At 39.5% G+C, this 18889-nt stretch overlaps 1 protein-coding gene across 1 annotated transcript in view; it reads left to right on the top strand.

The window, feature by feature from the left end:
* Window positions 1–18889, top strand: part of ADAM12 (ADAM metallopeptidase domain 12) — a 187246-nt gene that overhangs the window by 40169 nt on the left and 128188 nt on the right. The window contains exon 3 of the mRNA XM_076338142.1: window positions 9614–9687. Coding sequence (XP_076194257.1) covers window positions 9614–9687 — 74 coding nt within the window. The remainder of the gene's footprint in view (window positions 1–9613; window positions 9688–18889) is intronic.

The following is an 18889-nucleotide window of genomic DNA, read 5'->3' as shown; positions in this document are numbered from 1 at the left end:
AACACTTTACTACAGAACAGACATGTTTGTTTTCTTTGCACAGCCTTCCACAAAGCATTGTTTAAGCAGCACATAATGTATTCCAACAATGAGGTAATTTTTGCTCCCATCTGTTTGATAGCAAAATGAACAGTTGTGATTCGTACATACAGTGTAAATACTGTATAATGACTATGGGTTTACTTTGAGCAAATTCCAGGTTATTTCATTCCTGTGCCGGGTTTTAGTTCATTTTTGAGTCAGGGAAAGATTTCTGATGTTGGGCCTGAACTTTTCAGGTGTTAAACATCCCTCTAACAGAGTGACCCATCATTGTCCAGAGGTGATAGCAAAAGACTGCCACGAGCAGACCTGACAGCGCAGCAGGTACCGGGAGGATGAGCTGCCATGTGCTTCTTGGCCCTCCAAGGCTGTGTGGTATCTAGTTGCCTTTTCTGCATCTGAGACAATGCAGACACTCCCCCAGAGACTTACGGGGCTGTGGGTATTTTTATTTTAACCTTTTGGGGCAGCACAGTAAGGAAAAACAATGTAGGGGAGGATTTATTTTTTTAACCAGTCTTTTAACCAGACTCTTCAACAAGTGAACAAGTCTTTTTTTACTATTAAAAAGACTTTATAATTGCAGGTCTTTCAAAAAGCTAAAATCTGCATAGATGCAATCAACCTCCTGCCCGACCTCTTCAGCGAGGTCACAGTGTGTCAGAGGACAGGCAGGGCATGGTCTTTCCAGCCAGTTTAGGGAACGGGTTGTGAGAGCAAACAACACACCCCTCCATCAGAATTGGATTAAAAAGCACTACTGCTCTTTACCTGCTTCCAAGCTGAGGACCTACCAATTGTACTGATGGTCTGGGTAGAAAGTCCTGTGCTCCATGAAGTCAGGTCAGTACCTGAATGACAAAATTTGGTGGCCTTAGATAGCTTTGTGGAGATAGATAGTCCTTCAAAGAGATGGCAGGGAGCACCTTAGGCGGGGGTCTGGTTGGGATACATTGCCATAAATGAGAGCTGGCTAAGAGCATACTTTTTTAAAATTATTTTTATTAGTTGTTCTTAATACAAAATTGAGTTCACAGTTTGGTGCAGTCATTTCCATTCAGTCAAAACGATATGTTGTTGCATTTTCCTTTCTTTCTTCCTTTGTGATTCATGAATCTAACAAATCACCCGCTCCCAGATGCGGAGCAGGCTCCTTGTAGGTCATCAGGCACGCAGAGAAGTGTAATAAATACACACCGAATGTTGGTTTATGTTGGTTTGCATCCATCCTGCTGCAAAGCTACAGGAGGGGCTTCAATACCTCGCATTGGCTGGGTTGTGTTACAGCACGCATCCTTCTCCCAAACCACATCCTGAAACAGAGGATAGTGGAGTTCGCTCCCGACTGGCTTTTTCAAAGTGTTGGCAACACCAGTCCCCTTTTTCATAATTCACTGTTTGTTCTCTGAGCTTGCTTTTAGTAATCTTTGAAAGATTTTTGTTGCAAAGTTTGTCCTGAAAAGGGAGTATTGATTTTGACCTATTTTTAACCAATATAGTTCAGCAGATAATTGGATAGTTGCTTTAAAAACCAAGGCTGCCCTATTTGCTCTGCTGAGATTTAATTAAAAAGAAAGAAAGAACGCATTTTACTTTTCTTTTTTAATGTATAAAGTTGTGAATTTTCTGTTAATCCCTGTTTAGGTGGCCAAATGCACATAAATGTTTTAGTGCAACTTCAGTGCCTGATAATGAAAAGATGGTGTAAATGTTGGATTCAGCTTTCATGCCTGACTTTTTACTGACACCAAGTAAGTTCATAGCATAACAACTCAGCCTCAGAAGATGCAGATTTCTTTAAAACATCAAACTGGTTATTTTGGATTTGCTCCTGAAATATTTGATCCATAATGTTATGACATTTTGAACATGTTTTAGCTAGGTTATTCTTTAATTTAAAAAAAAAATGTAAACCAGGAACACCTTACAAAAAGGATGTAGCTAAATTGTAAGCATGCTTTCCCTTTCCCAGAGTAGTCATTACCGTTGTATTTCTGCATGGAAACCAGGAAACGGTGTGCTAGTGCTGGGTAGTTTTATTGATTTTGGTCTGGCACAATTAACTTAGCAGTTTCCTCTTTCTTGAGCATTATTTGCTTGAATTTTTAACTCTGGGTAGGGATCTTGGGACATCAACAGTGAGCAAGGAACTGTTCATTTAAAAAGCCCTTTATAGGTATTCATAGAATCTTTAGTAGATGTTGCCAAATAACCTGATGGCCAGAGGCTGGGACTGCCAGTGGTAGAGAGGCAGCACACCTAAACATTTATTTTTTTTAAATTTCAATTGAAAATCTTTTTAGCTTATGAAGAGAAGCCTGCTGAATTTGGGTCATTCCCAAGGTTGTCCTGTTGCTCCTGTTTTATGCATGTCACATGAGCTCCATGGTGTGGTTTTCTATTCCTGTAAGGAAGCCAGGGAAGGGGCAGAAGAGCTGCTGCCTTTGCCTTGTCCCTACTTTGGGACCTCACGTGCAATGGTTTCTGCTGTGTCTTGTGGTGGGCAGAGCAGTGTAGGAAGCAGGAAAAGAAGAGGGTGGAAAAGCCTGACTACCTCCAAGCAGCAGGCTGATTTGCTATAGAAGGAGGTAAGAAAAAGGGGAAAAAAGAAAAGAAAAGAAAAGAAAAGAAAAGAAAAGAAAAGAAAAGAAAAGAAAAGAAAAGAAAAGAAAAGAAAAGAAAAGAAAAGAAAAGAAAAGAAAAGAAAAGAAAAGAAAAGAAAAGAAAAGAAAAGAAAAGAAAAGAAAAGAAAAGAAAAGAAAAAAAAATAGATTAGAAATTATGCTTTCCAGATAGAAGAACCTTGCGTCTCTTTGTACAGTCAGCCAGAAAGAGTATGATCATTCTGTTTTCAAAGAATCACTTTATTTTAAAGTTGGGAACAAACTTTGGTTCTTTGGTTTCCTACATTATTGGAGCGGCTCAGCCAATTTGTTAAGGGTCTGTGATTCTTTGCTATGCCATTAAAAAAAAAACCAACTGCAAAACACTCTGTTCTCTTTGTTGCTACTCATTATATACAGCCACAGGGATACATGCTTGTCATTTGACAGTAAGGAAAGTACAGCTGAATTCACTGCCCTCAGGAACTTGCAAAACAATATGAATTAAATGTTTATACTTTTCATGTCCGCATGAACTATCACTTGGTTTTGGAGGTGTTTGCAAGAAACATAGCCTCTTGTGTTCGCTTCTAAACTAAAGCCAAAAGAAAAGGAAGAAATACTTATTGATTTAAAAGCAATGCATGCAATTTATAGTATTCGTTGCCGATTGTAATTATCTTACATGTATATACTTTGTAGACAGCTTGTATTTGTTGGATTGAATTCCAGTTATCATGGTAAGATTCCCTAGGTGTCTTTATTTCTTATAGATGTCCCAGCTTTTCCCTCTTTGTGTATTACAGATAGTAGAGGAGTAGTATCAGCCCAAAGATCTGATACCTATAAACATACCTTTTAGCTTGTGAAGGCACCAACACAGGACATCAATGTGTGATGAATAAGGGGAAAAAAAGGTATTTTAATATAGATAGCAGAAAAAGGCATAGAATTTATCCCTACTGGAAATAATGTACTCTTTCCTCAGTCATGCATTTTCTAATTCCTTATGTTAGCTCCTCAGATACAAGAAAAAGCATCTAGATTTCTGTGGAATGTAACTATCTGATATATCTCAAAAGTCCTTCATTTCCAGAGCTATGCTTAAGAGATAACATAAACTTATGACCCTCACTTTTTTGTGTTAGAATTTCTGTTTTCAAGAGCATAGAAGAGAAAGTACATAGGGTCTTATCCTTAGAGTAAACATTGGCGGTTTTTGCAGAGTTTAAGATTCTGGATTAAAAAATACTCCCAAGTTATCCCCTGGTAGAGTACTTTGACTATCACATCATCAAGTCTGGTTTGATGTGTGTTAATGCTGGGGAAACCAGGTAACCAAAAGGCAACAGTCCTCGTTGGCTGTCTTTGGCCAGTTGCAAGTAGGTAATTTCTGCATGAATGAGCAGAAATTTAGTTTCGTTCTAAATACATGCTGAAGTTTCAGAAATGTATTCTGGTTTCTCCACATTATGGCGATGTCTCTTCACTATTCCTCTCACTGTTTTTATAAACAAACACTGATTTGCTTCTGCATCCAACTGCCTTGTATAACACTGTGTTAAGCTACCATCCACAACTGCGTACATATCAGAGCCAGGCTGGCTTTGCAGTGGCTGGTCAAAATAAATGACACTTGTCTCTTCCATTTCTATGTTCTTTATGCATCCTATGGGAAAATTGTACTTTGCTACGGTCTGGTACAGCGATGACAAGCTTTGTGCAAGGCTGGAGTGGCTTCCAGAATCTCTTCTCCTCTGCTTGTCACTGATGATGTGATTTCTCTTACTTCAAACTAAAGCCCAGGCAACTAATTATTAAATGTGACAGTCTATGAGTTTTTGCTGCGTTTTTATTTTTGCTCCATGTTGAATGTCAGGAGTCTTGTTGCATACAACTAATTGCAATCGATAGTTCTCCTTATAATTATTTGTTTCCTTACCATCTTGCCAATTTTGACCCATTTCATACTAGGAGTGTCCCACCAGTGACCTGTCAGGACAGTTCATGCAAACTGTGGCCTGGCATGTGACAAGCATTTTGTGGGTGTAGATCAACTTGATCGCACACGCAAAGTTGACCCTGTTGCAAGGTTGGCTTTAGCGAAGTTAATAGCAGCTCTGGAGGGACTGGAAACCACTTTGTTGGATTAAACAATCCTGCCTATTTCAGTCTACCATGTTAGGATATAATTTAAAACTTTGAAACCAGAGAAGCAAAATGATCCCTTTTTTTTCTATTTCTTGTGCTGATCTCTATTCTCAAATACTGGATTTGGACATCTGATACAGTTGAAAATGCATTTTTCTTTCCAAATGAATTAATGCTGCTGTTTTGAGTTTATTTACACTCTTTCCCTTGTCTATAGATATTTCCTTTTATTTCTATTATGTAATTGCTAGAATATTTTTTTATTTGAAGTTGTACATGCTGGTCTAACTCATGTATCTTAATCCAATAAAATCCTTTATCTTTTCTAGAGAGGAAGTTGCAAAGATATATGCATTAGGACTGTCCATTTCATCAGTTTTCTGTCTCTTCAAATGTAATAAGCAATGACTTGAAGTGTTCTATCCCAATCTCAACAGTCAGTATCAAGGGAAAAGCTCACCAGCACAGTGTGATCACAGTACGTGCCAACTCCACAGCCCAAGGGAAGAGATGATCCAGCAATGCTTAAGACTTTTTCCTAGATTACTGTGCAGAAAAATATGCTCAGTGACAACTACTTTGTATTCAAATTCCAGAATGGGCATCCCACCAATGTGAACAAATCTACTCCAAATGGACAGCTACTAGTATTTCAGGCATAAAAACATTATTATTGTTATTGTTATTATTATTATTATTATTATTAAGTAGTCCCTGAAAGGATGAGGAGTTCAAAATCTGCTACTGAGACTCTGTCTTGGTATTCATGGTGATGTGATAAAACATGAGCAACTACAGGAAGAAAAGTGTTATTGCTACTTTTGAGCCACTGTTCTTGTAATGCGTTGATGCCTGCCTATTTGCTCACCTCTGTGTTTAGGAAGCATGCCTTTAAAACATTTTATGTGCTAAGTAGACAAAGGAAGATGAAAACTATTGCCATATCCATTTTACAGAGGCAAGTTGGAGGAGAGAGGTAGAAATGGTAAGTGAAGCACAAAAAGAGTTGAGGTGTAACAGGTTGGCTCAGCTGGAGGGTTTTGCTGTTTCCCACAATGAAATACAGTTGTCCCAGCCAAGATACAAGTCTGTGGCAGAGCTGGGCTCCCAACACCATCTCCAGGTTCACAGGGGAAGCCCTTAATCCCCAAACCATCCTTTCTTTTCTTTTTCTATGTCAAGATCTGGAGGTCAATGTGATTTAAAAGGGGAAAAAATTAATAGTACTTAAAAAACATGCACTAATTTAACTAGTCTTACTAGTGCATAGTAATTTTAATTCCATTGTAAGAAAACAAGAGAACTTCTCTGACTCAGAAATAGGCTACTGTTTCACCAACTTCCAGTTGTTCAAGTAGTGTTTTATTCATTTTTTAATCTGCTTTATCAGAGGGAATTCTTGCTTGGCCTTAACTTACTGTTAAGTTTCACTAATTTCCTTCAGAATATTAAGTTTCGCTGATGCCAGTTCAAACCAACATCCCTCAGCAAGCAAACAAGCAAGGAGCAAAGTAATGGGGGAAATATTTTGCCTTTTCTGCTGATACAATTTGATGTAGATTTTGAAAGTAAATCCTTTAAATAAGAGGGGAGAGTTACGGAGAGTACTACTTCAATCATCCTGAAGTCAGTTCTGCCTCTTAGGATATCAGGGAACAGTTCGTGTGCATTGATGAAATCTTCTCTTATGCCGCAAAAAACACTGCCAAAAAGAAAGCAGCAAATCATAGTTTAAGAGTAGAAAGAGTAGAAAACATAAGTCTGTAGAGAAAAGAAGGTAGAACAATACAAAATTATTTATTATGGTTTAAATAATGCTACTCTTGTAAGGTTCACTTTACTTTCACATTTGATAATTTTAAAGGGATCAATGTGGGAATAAGTTGTGGTATCAGCATGGAAATTATTTTTTGTGGCTCTTAAAAAAGGCTTATAACAAGTGGTTCTTTCTGAAATGTTCTGAGCAGAAGAGTATGTGCCCTCACAATGTGTTTTTTTGATTATTTTAAACAGAAAATATAAAACAGCAATCTAATATCTGTATTCATAGTAATTCCCATTTCATCTTGCTACTCAGTTTTGAAAATATTGATTGTAAGGGGAGAGTATCATGGTGCTTCATGAGATTCAAAATGAGCTTTTCAGGTCTTGTAGCAGAACCGTACAAATACTTCAGGGGACAGTCCACCACCACTGCAAAAAAAAGTAAAGTAAAAGATCTGAGTTCGTTTCACAAGTGTATACATTAAAAAAGGGGGGAAAAAAACCCACAAACCTAAAACGCCCTTTCTAAATGATATTTATTTTTCTTTCACATTAGAAATGTATCATTTTAAGTGCTTCTGTGTTTCAAGTCACCATACCACCTGAGCAGTGTGTAATTTTTACCATATTTATGCTTATGACTGCCATTCAGAATAAGAAAAAGTATAGTTTCATCTCTTCCCAGATGGCAAACAAGGAAGTGAGCCATTTGTTTGAAAGAAAAATCTATGGTAAAGCAAGAATCTGAACCTGGGTCTCATGCAAAGCAGTCCAGCATCCTAACTGGGGACATTATTGTGCTCGATAATAAGTTTCAGCTTTAGGAATTCTCTGAGATGTTTTTGTCTTGTAACAGTCTGTTTTATTCTGCAGCTGCTTTTTTAACTTTACAACTTACTGACATCAAGTGACTGTCAAATGAGTACCGCTGTGAACTAATGAATAAACATAGTTATCATTTACATATTAACAGCGGGCCTTTAGCTGAAAAGAATCCATTTGTGCTACTGCAGTATCTTAATTATTTACTGTGTTATATTGTAATTAATTGTATTTTACTCTCTCAAAACTCAATAGTATGTATATCTTACAGGGTTTGGAACCAATGCACTGATATTAAAGTGGTAATCAACACTACTTCTAAATATTCATGCCAATAAATGACTCCCATGTGTTTGCTGAATGCCAAGGATAGTCTGAAGCATTTATTTAGCATTCTAGTGGGATCTAGTTTCTGCAAAGTTCACATAGATGCAGAATTTCAATATTGTTGCTGTTTTGCATGGGGAGAGGGAAAACATGTTTGAATTTGCACAAGCGGTGGGGCAGGACACTTAGAAGAAAGCAATGGTATCTCAGTCACAATCTGTGCTTAATAATGTCTGAGAGCACTGGGGAGTTGTCAGCTATTTTTTATTATAACAAAATTACAATTTTGTTTAGTCTACGACAGCCTCCTCATAATTTCACTTCTTAATAAACATCTACAATTTTCCAAATAATTTAAAAATCATTGCATTTCATGGACGGGGTGCTCTGACTGTCACACAGCCGGGGCTCCATCAAGGCACCACTGTAGCAATCACAAATTCAGACACATTTCTCAATAAATCAATTAAATACTATAACCCTAAAATTATCCTGCTTCAGTACTGCAATTGGCTGACATAAATCTTCAGAAAAGCATATTGAGTGTACAGAGGAACAACTGATTTATTGAGCTACTGTCGGAATTTCAAAACAAGGAAATACTGTCTCGCAATCCAGTAAGTTTGTTTAATGAAATGTAAGTTAAGTGTAAACAGTCTTAAAATATATATGAGTTCAGTCTTTTGGATTAAGAGTAACTAGCACATTGTAAACTGTGCTTTCTCGTTTGAAGTACAGTTTCAAGAGCCTGTATAGGTGCGCTGCCCCTTTCTGCAAACAAGTGTTTGAGCCTCCACTCCCTCCTGCCTCCGAGGGTGAATGGATCACCAGACCTTTCTGATGCTCTTTCACAGCTTCCAAAAAAATAGTGGATTTACCTTTGGATGATTGAGATGAAAAAGAAGTTGTTTTATAATCAGGGGAACAGCAATATGAAGATTGCACGCAGTCGTGATGGTGCTGAAAATGCAATCCAGATGTTCTGATCCTTGCTCCATGCTGGAGTGCAACTGGGATTTCAGTGTGCTCTGCTGTTGATGTCTTGTTTAGAAAATTCTCTTAAATACTTGTATATGTACAAATACTTTGTCTATTGTTCTCACAGAGATACTTGATAATACTGTTGACCATATTTCTAATTGCTCCAACATCAATTCTTTTTTTTTAAGCTAAAACTTAATTATTCTTTAGGAAAAGTTTAAAATACATATTAAAATATTTAGCTGTTTATAGGAAAAAAAATAGTTCAGTATGACTGTACTTTATGTTTAGTTTCCATGATTGTGTTAGATCACATGTGCTGTTCTACATATGAATATTTAGCATACTCAGGCTTAAGGGAAAAAGCATTTCTGTTAGAGCCGCCCTGCTGACTCTGATCACTGTACTGCAGGTCTGCTCATAATGCAGGAGGTACTGGCTTTGAACATGGATATCTTAAACTGAAAATGGTCATGCAAAGGCCAAACCTGATTACTTGTACCTCATTTCAAAAAATAGTACAGCAAGATTGAGCATTAATAAGAGATTATATTAGGGTTTAATGTAGTTTTGCTATTATATGGGAAGGAAAAAGAGAAAGTTCAAAACTGTATTAGATGTCTCCCAGAACTGATGTGTACTGCATCACTATGCTTATTTTCCCAGGCAAGATGGTCTCTGATGTGCAAAGTTGGAAGTGATGCAATTGCTTAAGGATGCACCATGGTGTTTTGAAGACCTGGGTGTGAAATCCTACAGCACCATGCTGCCTCTCGATGTTTGTTCGATGTTCCTTCGCACTAAGCTGTGGCTAAAGAGCTGCTACACCACAAACACTTCTCTTTGTAGCTGCTTGTTCCTCCCAAGCAGGACCCAGATGGGCTCTGGGTTTGGATTCAGCCAACTCTGTTTTCCTTTTTCAGAATCACCCAGCACTGCTGCAGTTTGTAATACAAGCTGAAAGTAAACATCTAGTCATCAGTCTGGAGAGGAACGAGTAAGTACCCTTGTTGCATGTTCACTTTGTACTGGAGGTTCTCAGAGAAGGGTTATAATTTTAAAATTGATGGTTTAAAAGTAACCTGGGGCCAAGTTTACTACTGGTCTCTTATGGAACAGGCCCCTAATAAGAGAGTTTTGTTCCAGTTTGGATTGTGTGTATTTGCACACTGCTTATAGAGCAAGAATCTCTATGGTTGTCTGCATTTATGTGGGACTGAAAATGGACGTTACCTCTCAGTGTTTTCCTGTTGATCATTCTTTTTATTTGATTTGGGTTTGACCTCCTTTCCTGTGGTAAGCCCTTTTATTTACCGTAATGTGGAAAATCCTACAGTCTTTGAACCTTTTTTGGAGTACTCATCCCTCCTGACGCTGCCTGCAACCATGATTGCCTCCATGCAGTGGCCATCGGCATCTGCTCAGGCAAGATGATTTGGGCTTAACCCCTGCTGGACTTTTAAACGGGAGCTCTCTGGGTTTGTTGGCAAGGGGCTGATGATGGGATGTTTGTACTGTTCACGAGGTCCATGACCAAAGCTGAGCTTGAGCCCTTATTTGTGGGCTGTAAATACTGCACCTTCTTCCATGTGCTCTTGACAACTCCCACTCATGTCCGTAAGCTTTCAGAGAGGGATACCAGGGGCTGCTGTAGAGATGGTCCCACAGGCAGAAACCCAGCAGGGTTTTTCACAAAGGGGTACAGAACCACACAGAAATAAAGTCATTTCTCCAGAAGTCCATGACAAGCAGAACTAAAGTCATCAAAGTTTTAGTCTACCTTCTCAACTGTTCAACTGCTTTTCCTCTAAGAGCATCTCAAGAATATATTGTGGGAATCCAGTTCAGGACAACTACGTGCTGCTTATAAAAGGAAAACCAAAGATCACTCTCAGCCTAGGGAAAACTTTTGATAAATGTTAGCAAGGTTCTATGTGTTCTGTAGGTTTCCCTGCTGTGAAATAAAAGCAGCAGAAGTATTTTTTTTACTGTAGTAGAGAGACCATAGAAGTAAGTGGTGCAGCTTTATGTGTTAAGAGGAAGGAATGTGCATGTGAAAGCAAATGTCCAAGGGAGGCCCAGTACATGGTGCCTTGGGCTGGTGATAGACAACTTCAATGGAAAATGACGGGGCACCCCTTTACTCCTCTGTAGTAAACCAACACAAAATACTTTTTATTTCCAGTCATTTGGATGAACCCTAACATTACCCAGCTGTGATAAAATTCAGTTCACTTTATTATTCAACATCAGGCCCAAATCTTGAGCTTTCTTTACATTATTTTTAATGCTCCTTAGTTGTTCATTTCCTATCCTTGAAGGGTATGTAGATCCCCCATGCATAGGTTGCTCTGTTTCAGTAACTAGAGGAGGATTTAATTCCTTTAGTAAACAGGGATTTAACTTTATATTCTCTTAATCTTTGTCAAAGGGTGTGCCTTCCTTCAGGAATGGGAAGTATGCAGCAATTGAGGAAACTATTTACATTCCATGTCAGCGATTAAAAGAACATAAAACTGCTAATACAAGCCTTGCTGAACATACCAAGCTCTCTTGTACCTGTACTAAAGTCAGATTTAGAAAATTGTAAGATGCAATCTCCACCTCTTTTAAAAGTAGGACGTGAAAGTACAGTAAATTAACTCTATGAGCATCTGTCTGATTAACCACATTTGGAGGTGTTGAGATCTGCTTCTTAAGAAATACAGTATTTATCAATCATTATTTTCTAGTTACCTATCTCTATGGTGGGGTGTCCACCAGAAGATTTGCATTCTAGAAGAGTTGTGTATGGTGTTAACAACATGAGGTTCCTCATCTTAGCAGGAGCTTCTGGGTAGTATTGTGAAATGCTACAATTAGCCTTGCCTGTGTTTGGGATTCGTAGCATATGAGGCAGTTCATAGATCCCAAACCACAGAAAAAGCTGGTCATGGTTTTGCAAAATCATTGCTCCCTTTTCTCCTGTATTACTGACTTTGATTTTCAGAAGAAATAATGGTCTGAGCGTTGCAAGTCCGTGCAGAAGTTGCTTTGGGGTGTGTGTGTGTAGGTCTATTTGTTACCTGTTTCTGTAAATAACACAGTGCATCAGTCTGCACGACTGATCTGTGCGCCCCAGGGCAAACAATCTCAAGGCCTCCTCTGTGCTTGTCTGTGGAAATTGGTGGTTGCATTTCATCTGCCTGTAATGACGGCGTCGGGCATGTTGTCACTGGCATGGAGAGGCGAGTGGCAGCAGAGGTGAGGTGTTCGGGGCATGAAGCAAGCAGTGTGGACGCATTGCTGCTTCCAGGGGGTCTTGCAGGTTCATGGAGTGAAAAATAATGTCCAGGAGAGAAATGAGAGAATGCATTTCTGCAGAGCAGAGGATGGGGAATAAGGGCTGGTGGCAGCAGGCCAGATTGGACCTAAGGTAGATCATGGACTCCAGAGGTGTGAGAAGGTCATTGCATACCTGGAGAAGGGAGCAATGTTTCCACGCTGCAGCTCCTGCCCATGAGTCTCCAAGGCTGCAGAGAGGACCAGCAGATGTGCATACAGACCCTGTCTCCTCCAGCCTGCTCCATCTTCCTGATGTTGGCATGAAATATGCAGCTCAAATATCTTGAAAGCACTGATGCTGAGCATTGGAGTAGCCATTGAATCAGCATGCTTTAGGTAGAAGTAGAGCACTAAACACAAACATCTTTTCTTGAATAATAAGTGACAACACATATGAAGCTCTGATATGTGTGCTGTTATTTTACTGTAGTTTCATGTAAAGCATGTTATTCCTTGGAGAAGGGTGGGGGTGGAGGTGGATGGGACCCCTAAATTACATAATTTCTGCATTGGGTCATGCAAAAAAAAACTGGATGTGATTTTCCATGGTTAGTAGAAACAGCTGCTTTGAGTAGTCTTGACATTAAACTCCATTTATTGAAAACCTTAGAGATTTTTCCAAACCTTGAGTTATATTTCAAAACATGATTCAGATGCATTAGGCAACCCCAAGTGGGGACTGATGTGTTAAAGCATCTGTTATCTATGGAAATATTTAATGTCAGTTTGGTGTTTTCTAATATTTAGACTCAGCAAGATGTGTTCATATGTGTTGAGCAAGATGTTGTAAGTTATTTCTGGAAGAGTTACTAGCACCTAACTGCACAGTGTAGGTTTTAAAATCTTCTCTATGGTTTCCAGCTGTTAAGTTTACTTTTGTACTTATTCATTAAATACTTTAGTGATTAATTTTCAGGCGTTGCACATTTGTAATTGCAAAAACAAAATTATTTGCCGTGAATTCAATTTGTCAATCATAGAAAACCTGCTAGCGAGCTTATGTTGCAAGTACATTTCTTACTATGATTTAGTTGCAAAATATGATTGCACTCTTGAGAACCTTAAGCTCTGTAGTACCTTAACTGTTTTAGAAACACTTGTCATATGGAGAGATTTCCAGAATCAGCAAATCATCGATCAGCTGCAAAATAAACCACCCTTCAGAGCAGCTGACTGTACTGGTGTGCATTACATCAATAATACTGATGCACTTCTGTCGTGCAAGGGACAGTAATGTATGCACATATAAATTCCTTTAAAGTTAATTGCAGCATGTGGGTCTTAGAGGAAAGTAGGCTTACTATTGTGTAAATGAAACAAAACCCCTGTAAGATTAAATCTGAGTTGGAGAGTGGAACGGTATGTGACTACTGGCTGTTTTTCTGCAACTGGAAACATTTTACACTCTGTCAGAAATAGGTCTGTATACAGCAAAGTACTTAAGTGTTCTTTTAACTTTAAACATATGAGCAATCCAGGTAAAGTCAGTGGAATTACTTATTTTCAAAATTAATTTCATGCTTAAATGATTTGCTGACAAAGGTCATAATTATGGATGTCAAAGAAATGTAACTTTGAACAGATGTTAGCGAGCTTTTTCAATGCTGACTCCTGTATATACCTGAGTCTAAGGCAGATAAAGATAAAAAGCTGAGATAAGTCGAGAGCATGTGAGGGCAAGTATGGAGGTAGGATGGCTTTGCCCCAAGGACATCAGCATCGGCAGGATCTCAGGTGTGTCCTGGACAGTTTGCTTCTGGTGGGAATTCGTTGACCAGCTTTGCAGAGGGAGCAGTGAGGGTACGATCAGTGTGGTTGTGGCTGACGGGCCATTGGCAGTGTCCAGAGGAACATGGAAATGGAAAGGAAACGCTAGAGTATTTTAGAGAAGCGGAGTTCACTATTCATTTCCCCATAACTTTATGATCTTTTTCGTCAGGTTTATAACACAGCCTTTAACAAAGCAATATAAAAAAAGGAATATATGAGGTTAGATTGCTGTCTTTTATTCCCTCAGTAAAAATTCTTCTATTTTATCAGGAAGCAAAATCCACCCCAGGCCATGATATAAGTCTCCATCTTATCCTTTAAATCCCCTAGGATCCCAGAGATCTCCAGAAGTTTAGAGCATCTCTGACTGTCCCCCTTGCATGTTTACCACTTCTACATGGAGGCATAGTACCAGGGATGTATTGGGAGGTAACGGTCCAGTATTGGAGGTCACTTTGAAAGCTTAGCTCCAGGACAGAGGAGGTTCCAGCAGTATTCCCTCGGTCTGAAAAGCAGGCAGTAGGCATCTTCATGCATACTACTGATGTGACCTGTTCCAATGAGGCTTTAGTGTTCAGAAATCTTTTGTATTCTTTTTTGGTTAAAAGAAAAGAAGTAGTTCTCCTTTTCTGCCTGACCTTTCTGAATAGGAGCGCTGACTGGTGTGCAAATGACATTCTAGCTGGATTAATTTAGCAGGGAAACAACCCATTTCTAGTGCCAAAGAAAATAGCTGACAAAATTTGTTAATGAATTGACATGCTTATATACAATCAATGGCTTGAAATACAGATAGAGGAAACAAATCTAAACAAACAAATACCAAATAGAGAAACGGGACCTCTCAGAATATACGTATTATAATTCTGTGCTGTAACTTAGCCAAAAAACTGTGACCCCTGACTGTTTTATCTGCAAATGCTGGAGCTGGCAGCTGTACTGCAGCATTTCAGTGTGAGCTGACAATTGGGGTTTCACTTTAACTGAAGTAAAAGTTTCACTTTAATGGAATTACCAATTTTTCCCTTTCGTAATGGCAACAGTCAAATGGTATATACCACACTGAAATGTGAAGATTCAGCTACCACAGCTACAGTAATGATGGTATCAATCCTTGGCTCTAAGGGTACAGGTATTTGCTGTAGCTTTGTGGTATAAGGTTGGCATATTTAGTGTGGGCACTGAGATACCAAGATTTGTTATATAATTGAGTGAGTATTAGCATAGGTTGGTATTAGCAATGGTAGTCAAGGTTGTGTGCTTGCGGCTACCTTTGGCTGTGTTGTTTTGGAGCTGTGTGTCGGAGTGAAAGGGTTCAGCTCCATCAGGAGAGAAACTGCTGCTTTCTTGATCTGTTTTTCCTCTCCTTACATAAATACACCAAAAGAAAGGAACAATGAGAGAAGATATTTATACGCTGATAAAATATGCTGGAAGTGGAGAGGATAAAAAGACTGGAGACCTTCTTGTGGCCGAATGTCATAAGCTGCTTCTCTTCCCATGCCCCATAAAACAGTGGGGCAATGGGGCTGTGCCAAGTCCCCTGGAGAGAAGAGAGGACTGTGTCTTATTCACAGCCCAAACCCTGGGGCTGGGGGAGCATGTGGGGTGAGGAGAGCCAGTACTGCTCTGTCCTTGCCCTGCAGCCCTGGCACGTGTGAAGGACTGGGGGAATGATCCCCTTTCTCACATGGGAAAACTGAGATATGGGGAAGTTTAACATTTCTGTATGTACTGCAGAACTACAAATCTTGTTCACATAGCATGCAAAATAATTAGAGTCTGATGGGTAGGGCAGGTACTGTTTTCTCTGCGTGAATGTTTTCCTGAGAATGGTAGTTTCCAGAGCTGCATTAGTTGACAGCTTTGAACCAAGTTAACACAAGGTTTTGCTTGTTCAGTGTCTGTCAGAGCAACCCTAGAGCTGTACCTTCCAATTAAATATATAACAATAATGGAGAGGGAAATATACTTGCTAGTGCAATAAATTTAATAAAGAAGTCCCTGCTTTAGATTTCACTTTCTACATATATTGCAGCAGTAGAATATTATATTTTCAGAACTATGTTTTAATCCCCCTTTGTACTGCAGAATATGAGGTTTTCAGCATTTCATTTTAACATCGCTCAGCAGAGAGGTCAGGGAGGAGAGCTGGCTATCAGAAGACAATAGGAATGTGCACTCCCTCCTTCCTGCGGGCGGGCTGGAGTCAGCTCGATTGCAATGATAATGAACACACAGGCAAAATGTAATCATCTGGGGCTGTAAAATAAATAATTAGGGGAGAGACAAGAGATAAAAACAGTTTTCTGGAAACCTTGTAATCTCCCGCTGATAGTCATATGCCAGCCCACGTGGCGCAGAAGCGTTAGCGCCTGAGGAGCAATGGCCTCACAGCCATAGTTTTGCAGGTTGGCAGGCGAAGTACGGGTGCGTCCAGCTGGACCCAGGCTTTGCTCGCAAAGCTCCTGACTGTTCCTCACGTGTTTCTGCTATCTGCTGCTTGGGCAGGTTTCAGTTTGCTTTTGTTTGTTGGGTTTTTAAAATTTGTTTCTAACAGGAGTGAGCAGTGTTTCAATAGCAGCGAAGGAGAAGCACTGAATTCTGCTTTGCGTTGTCACATGCCCCATCATTACCCAGGATGTTTGGTCTCCTTTTCACAATACATGTAAAGATACCAGGACAAAACTGAGAGGATTCTCCTGCTTTTCAGAAACATTTGTGGATATTGCTTTCTGGCTTCAGAAACACAGGGAGGACTGTAAATGAGTTTTCAAGTCAAAATTGAGGCTGAGCCTGCTTTTAATGAATTTTCTATTAGATATTTTCACTTTGGTGGTCAGTCCCAGGTGTCCAATGACTTTGAATAAGAGCAGATATGTGACAGTATATCCAGCGTCTCTAGAATTTGTCTTTTTGCATCTAGTGGCATTTTTCTGGCACACACTCAGTTCCTAGGATCTCAACTTCTCCTGAAGGCTTTGTAGAGAGAGGAACAGTGTTGCCTTCACAAAATTCTATAGGGAAAGATGCCAGCTATTTAATTTGCTTATAGTGTTCACTGTTTCATGTATTTATTTTTAGCGGGTTAGTAAATACAGAGTACACTGAAGTACAGTTCCTCAGATGAATTGTCCATTATTTTATGTTGCATGTGGAAATGAAGTATTCAGAAAGAAAATTCAGTTCTGCTCATAATCCCTGTCTGGGAGCCTGATCCACATCACTGCCAGGCATGGGGCTGGGCACAGCGCTTACCTCCCAAAGTGGGCACTGGCTTCCCAGCTTTTGACTGTCTCCACCAAAAGTGGCCATGTACCTGCTGCGGACCTTTCCAGTAATCTGCAGGGGTTCATTCCTAGAAGCATTAGCAGTCGATTTCCTTGTCCATGTGTGTGTGGTTGCAGGGGTCCCTGCGCTTGTCCTCCCAAATCACACTGCACAACTGTCACTGTTTCCTCATCATGAATATTGAGCAATGGGGTCAAGTTCTGTAATGCAGATTTGTGTCTATAGATATCCAAAGTTATATAAAACATAAATTAATCTTCAGCATCTGAGTGAACATCCACTCAGCCCTTCCCATCTGACCCACCAAAGCACAAGCTGCACATCTACAAGGAAGAGGTACACCTTATTGTTTCCCTAAAACAGATATATTTTAATATGATAGACTATCTATATGTCAGATTGCTGCTGCTATTGGCACCTGTTTGTATTGTAGTCCATTCAGGTAATCGTCCCTTCCCTGAGTTTGCCCTCTTAGGATTTTAGCTGGTTGGTGGATGTATCAGAAAGGAGATAACAGCAGGAGGAGGATGTCCCATGTCCTGGCAATACATGTCCATGTCAGTACAAACTGGAAAAAAATCACAACAGTTGAAAAAATGAAAGTATTTGAGGTTCTAAAAAGAACCTCCTCTTTTGTTGTGATATTTAAGATTTATATCCTCAAGTTTTTCTGCTCTGTCAGAAGTTTAAAAAAAACAAACAAACCAAAACCAAAACCAAACCCCTGATAATACTGTCACAGTCATGGTAAAATCCTAAGGTTTAGCAGCTTTGCCATGCTGTGGTCATGGAGTTTAGGTACATGAAGGTCCAAGAAGACGGTTTCCCCACACACACACTCTGCCTCAAGTGATTTGTGTTTTGAGGTCCTGGGACATGGTTTTACATCCCTGTAGTCTTAAAGCAATAAACGTTTATGAAGAACTGAATGTGGGAATATTTTTAAGGATCTAAAGAGAAATTAGTCATCCTGTTCTCGTGAAGAGTTCATACCTTAGTTTCCTTTAAAAATCTCAGTCAGGAATTGCATGCAGGAACTTCCACATAAATTTTGATCTAATGTGGCTCTCTTTTTTCCTTTTTTTCTTTCTTCCTTCTTTCTTTTTTCTTCTTTTTTTTTCTCTTTTCCTTTTTTGCTCTTTTTGCACTTTTTCAAAACCCCTTTGAGAGAGATTTCCAGATATATATGAATTTCCATAGACAAAGTAGGGCAGCCTTCAGCATTTCAAGCTTTTCTGTTCTGCCAGGGGTGCAGGTAAGGAGGCCAGCATGCACAGACCCCTCTCTAAAAATATTTGGGTCCTCCTGTCTCACAAAATACAGGGAAAGAGAGGGCCAACAGGAGGAAGAAATTAATGCCTCACGTCGACAGGAGAAGAGTATGATTCCTGGATGTTTCTTTGGGCATGATCTGATTCAACATCACTGATGTAACGGTTTCTTTTACATTTTTTGAGAGGCGTATGTGACTCAGGCAGCAGGCATGTCTGCAGAGCTGCTTGCTGCAACAGCTGTTTCTCTGCATCTACTTATGGAAGGTTTTCCTCTTTTAAAAAAAAAAAAAGGAAAAGAAAAAGAAAAAGAAGGAGGAAAAAAAAAGAAGAAAGAAAGAGAGGAAAAACCAGACGCAAGGTACTTAAGGACAAGAATCTTCTGTATAGGGCTGGATTCAGAGGAGAAGCAGATACTTTCCTGGACGCTAAATTTGAGACTCTTTCCAGAAAATGTCAGTTCCTGTCCAAGTGACAGAGCAGTTTCTCAGGGCTGCAGAGGGTGGCAGAAAGCGCTGCTGAAGAAATAAATACCAGCTTGCA

The sequence above is a fragment of the Aptenodytes patagonicus genome, chromosome 5, assembly GCF_965638725.1.
Source record: "Aptenodytes patagonicus chromosome 5, bAptPat1.pri.cur, whole genome shotgun sequence".
Taxonomy (NCBI): domain Eukaryota; kingdom Metazoa; phylum Chordata; class Aves; order Sphenisciformes; family Spheniscidae; genus Aptenodytes; species Aptenodytes patagonicus.
The sequence above is the reverse complement of the archived record's forward strand: the minus strand, read 5'-3'. Positions and strand labels throughout refer to the sequence as shown.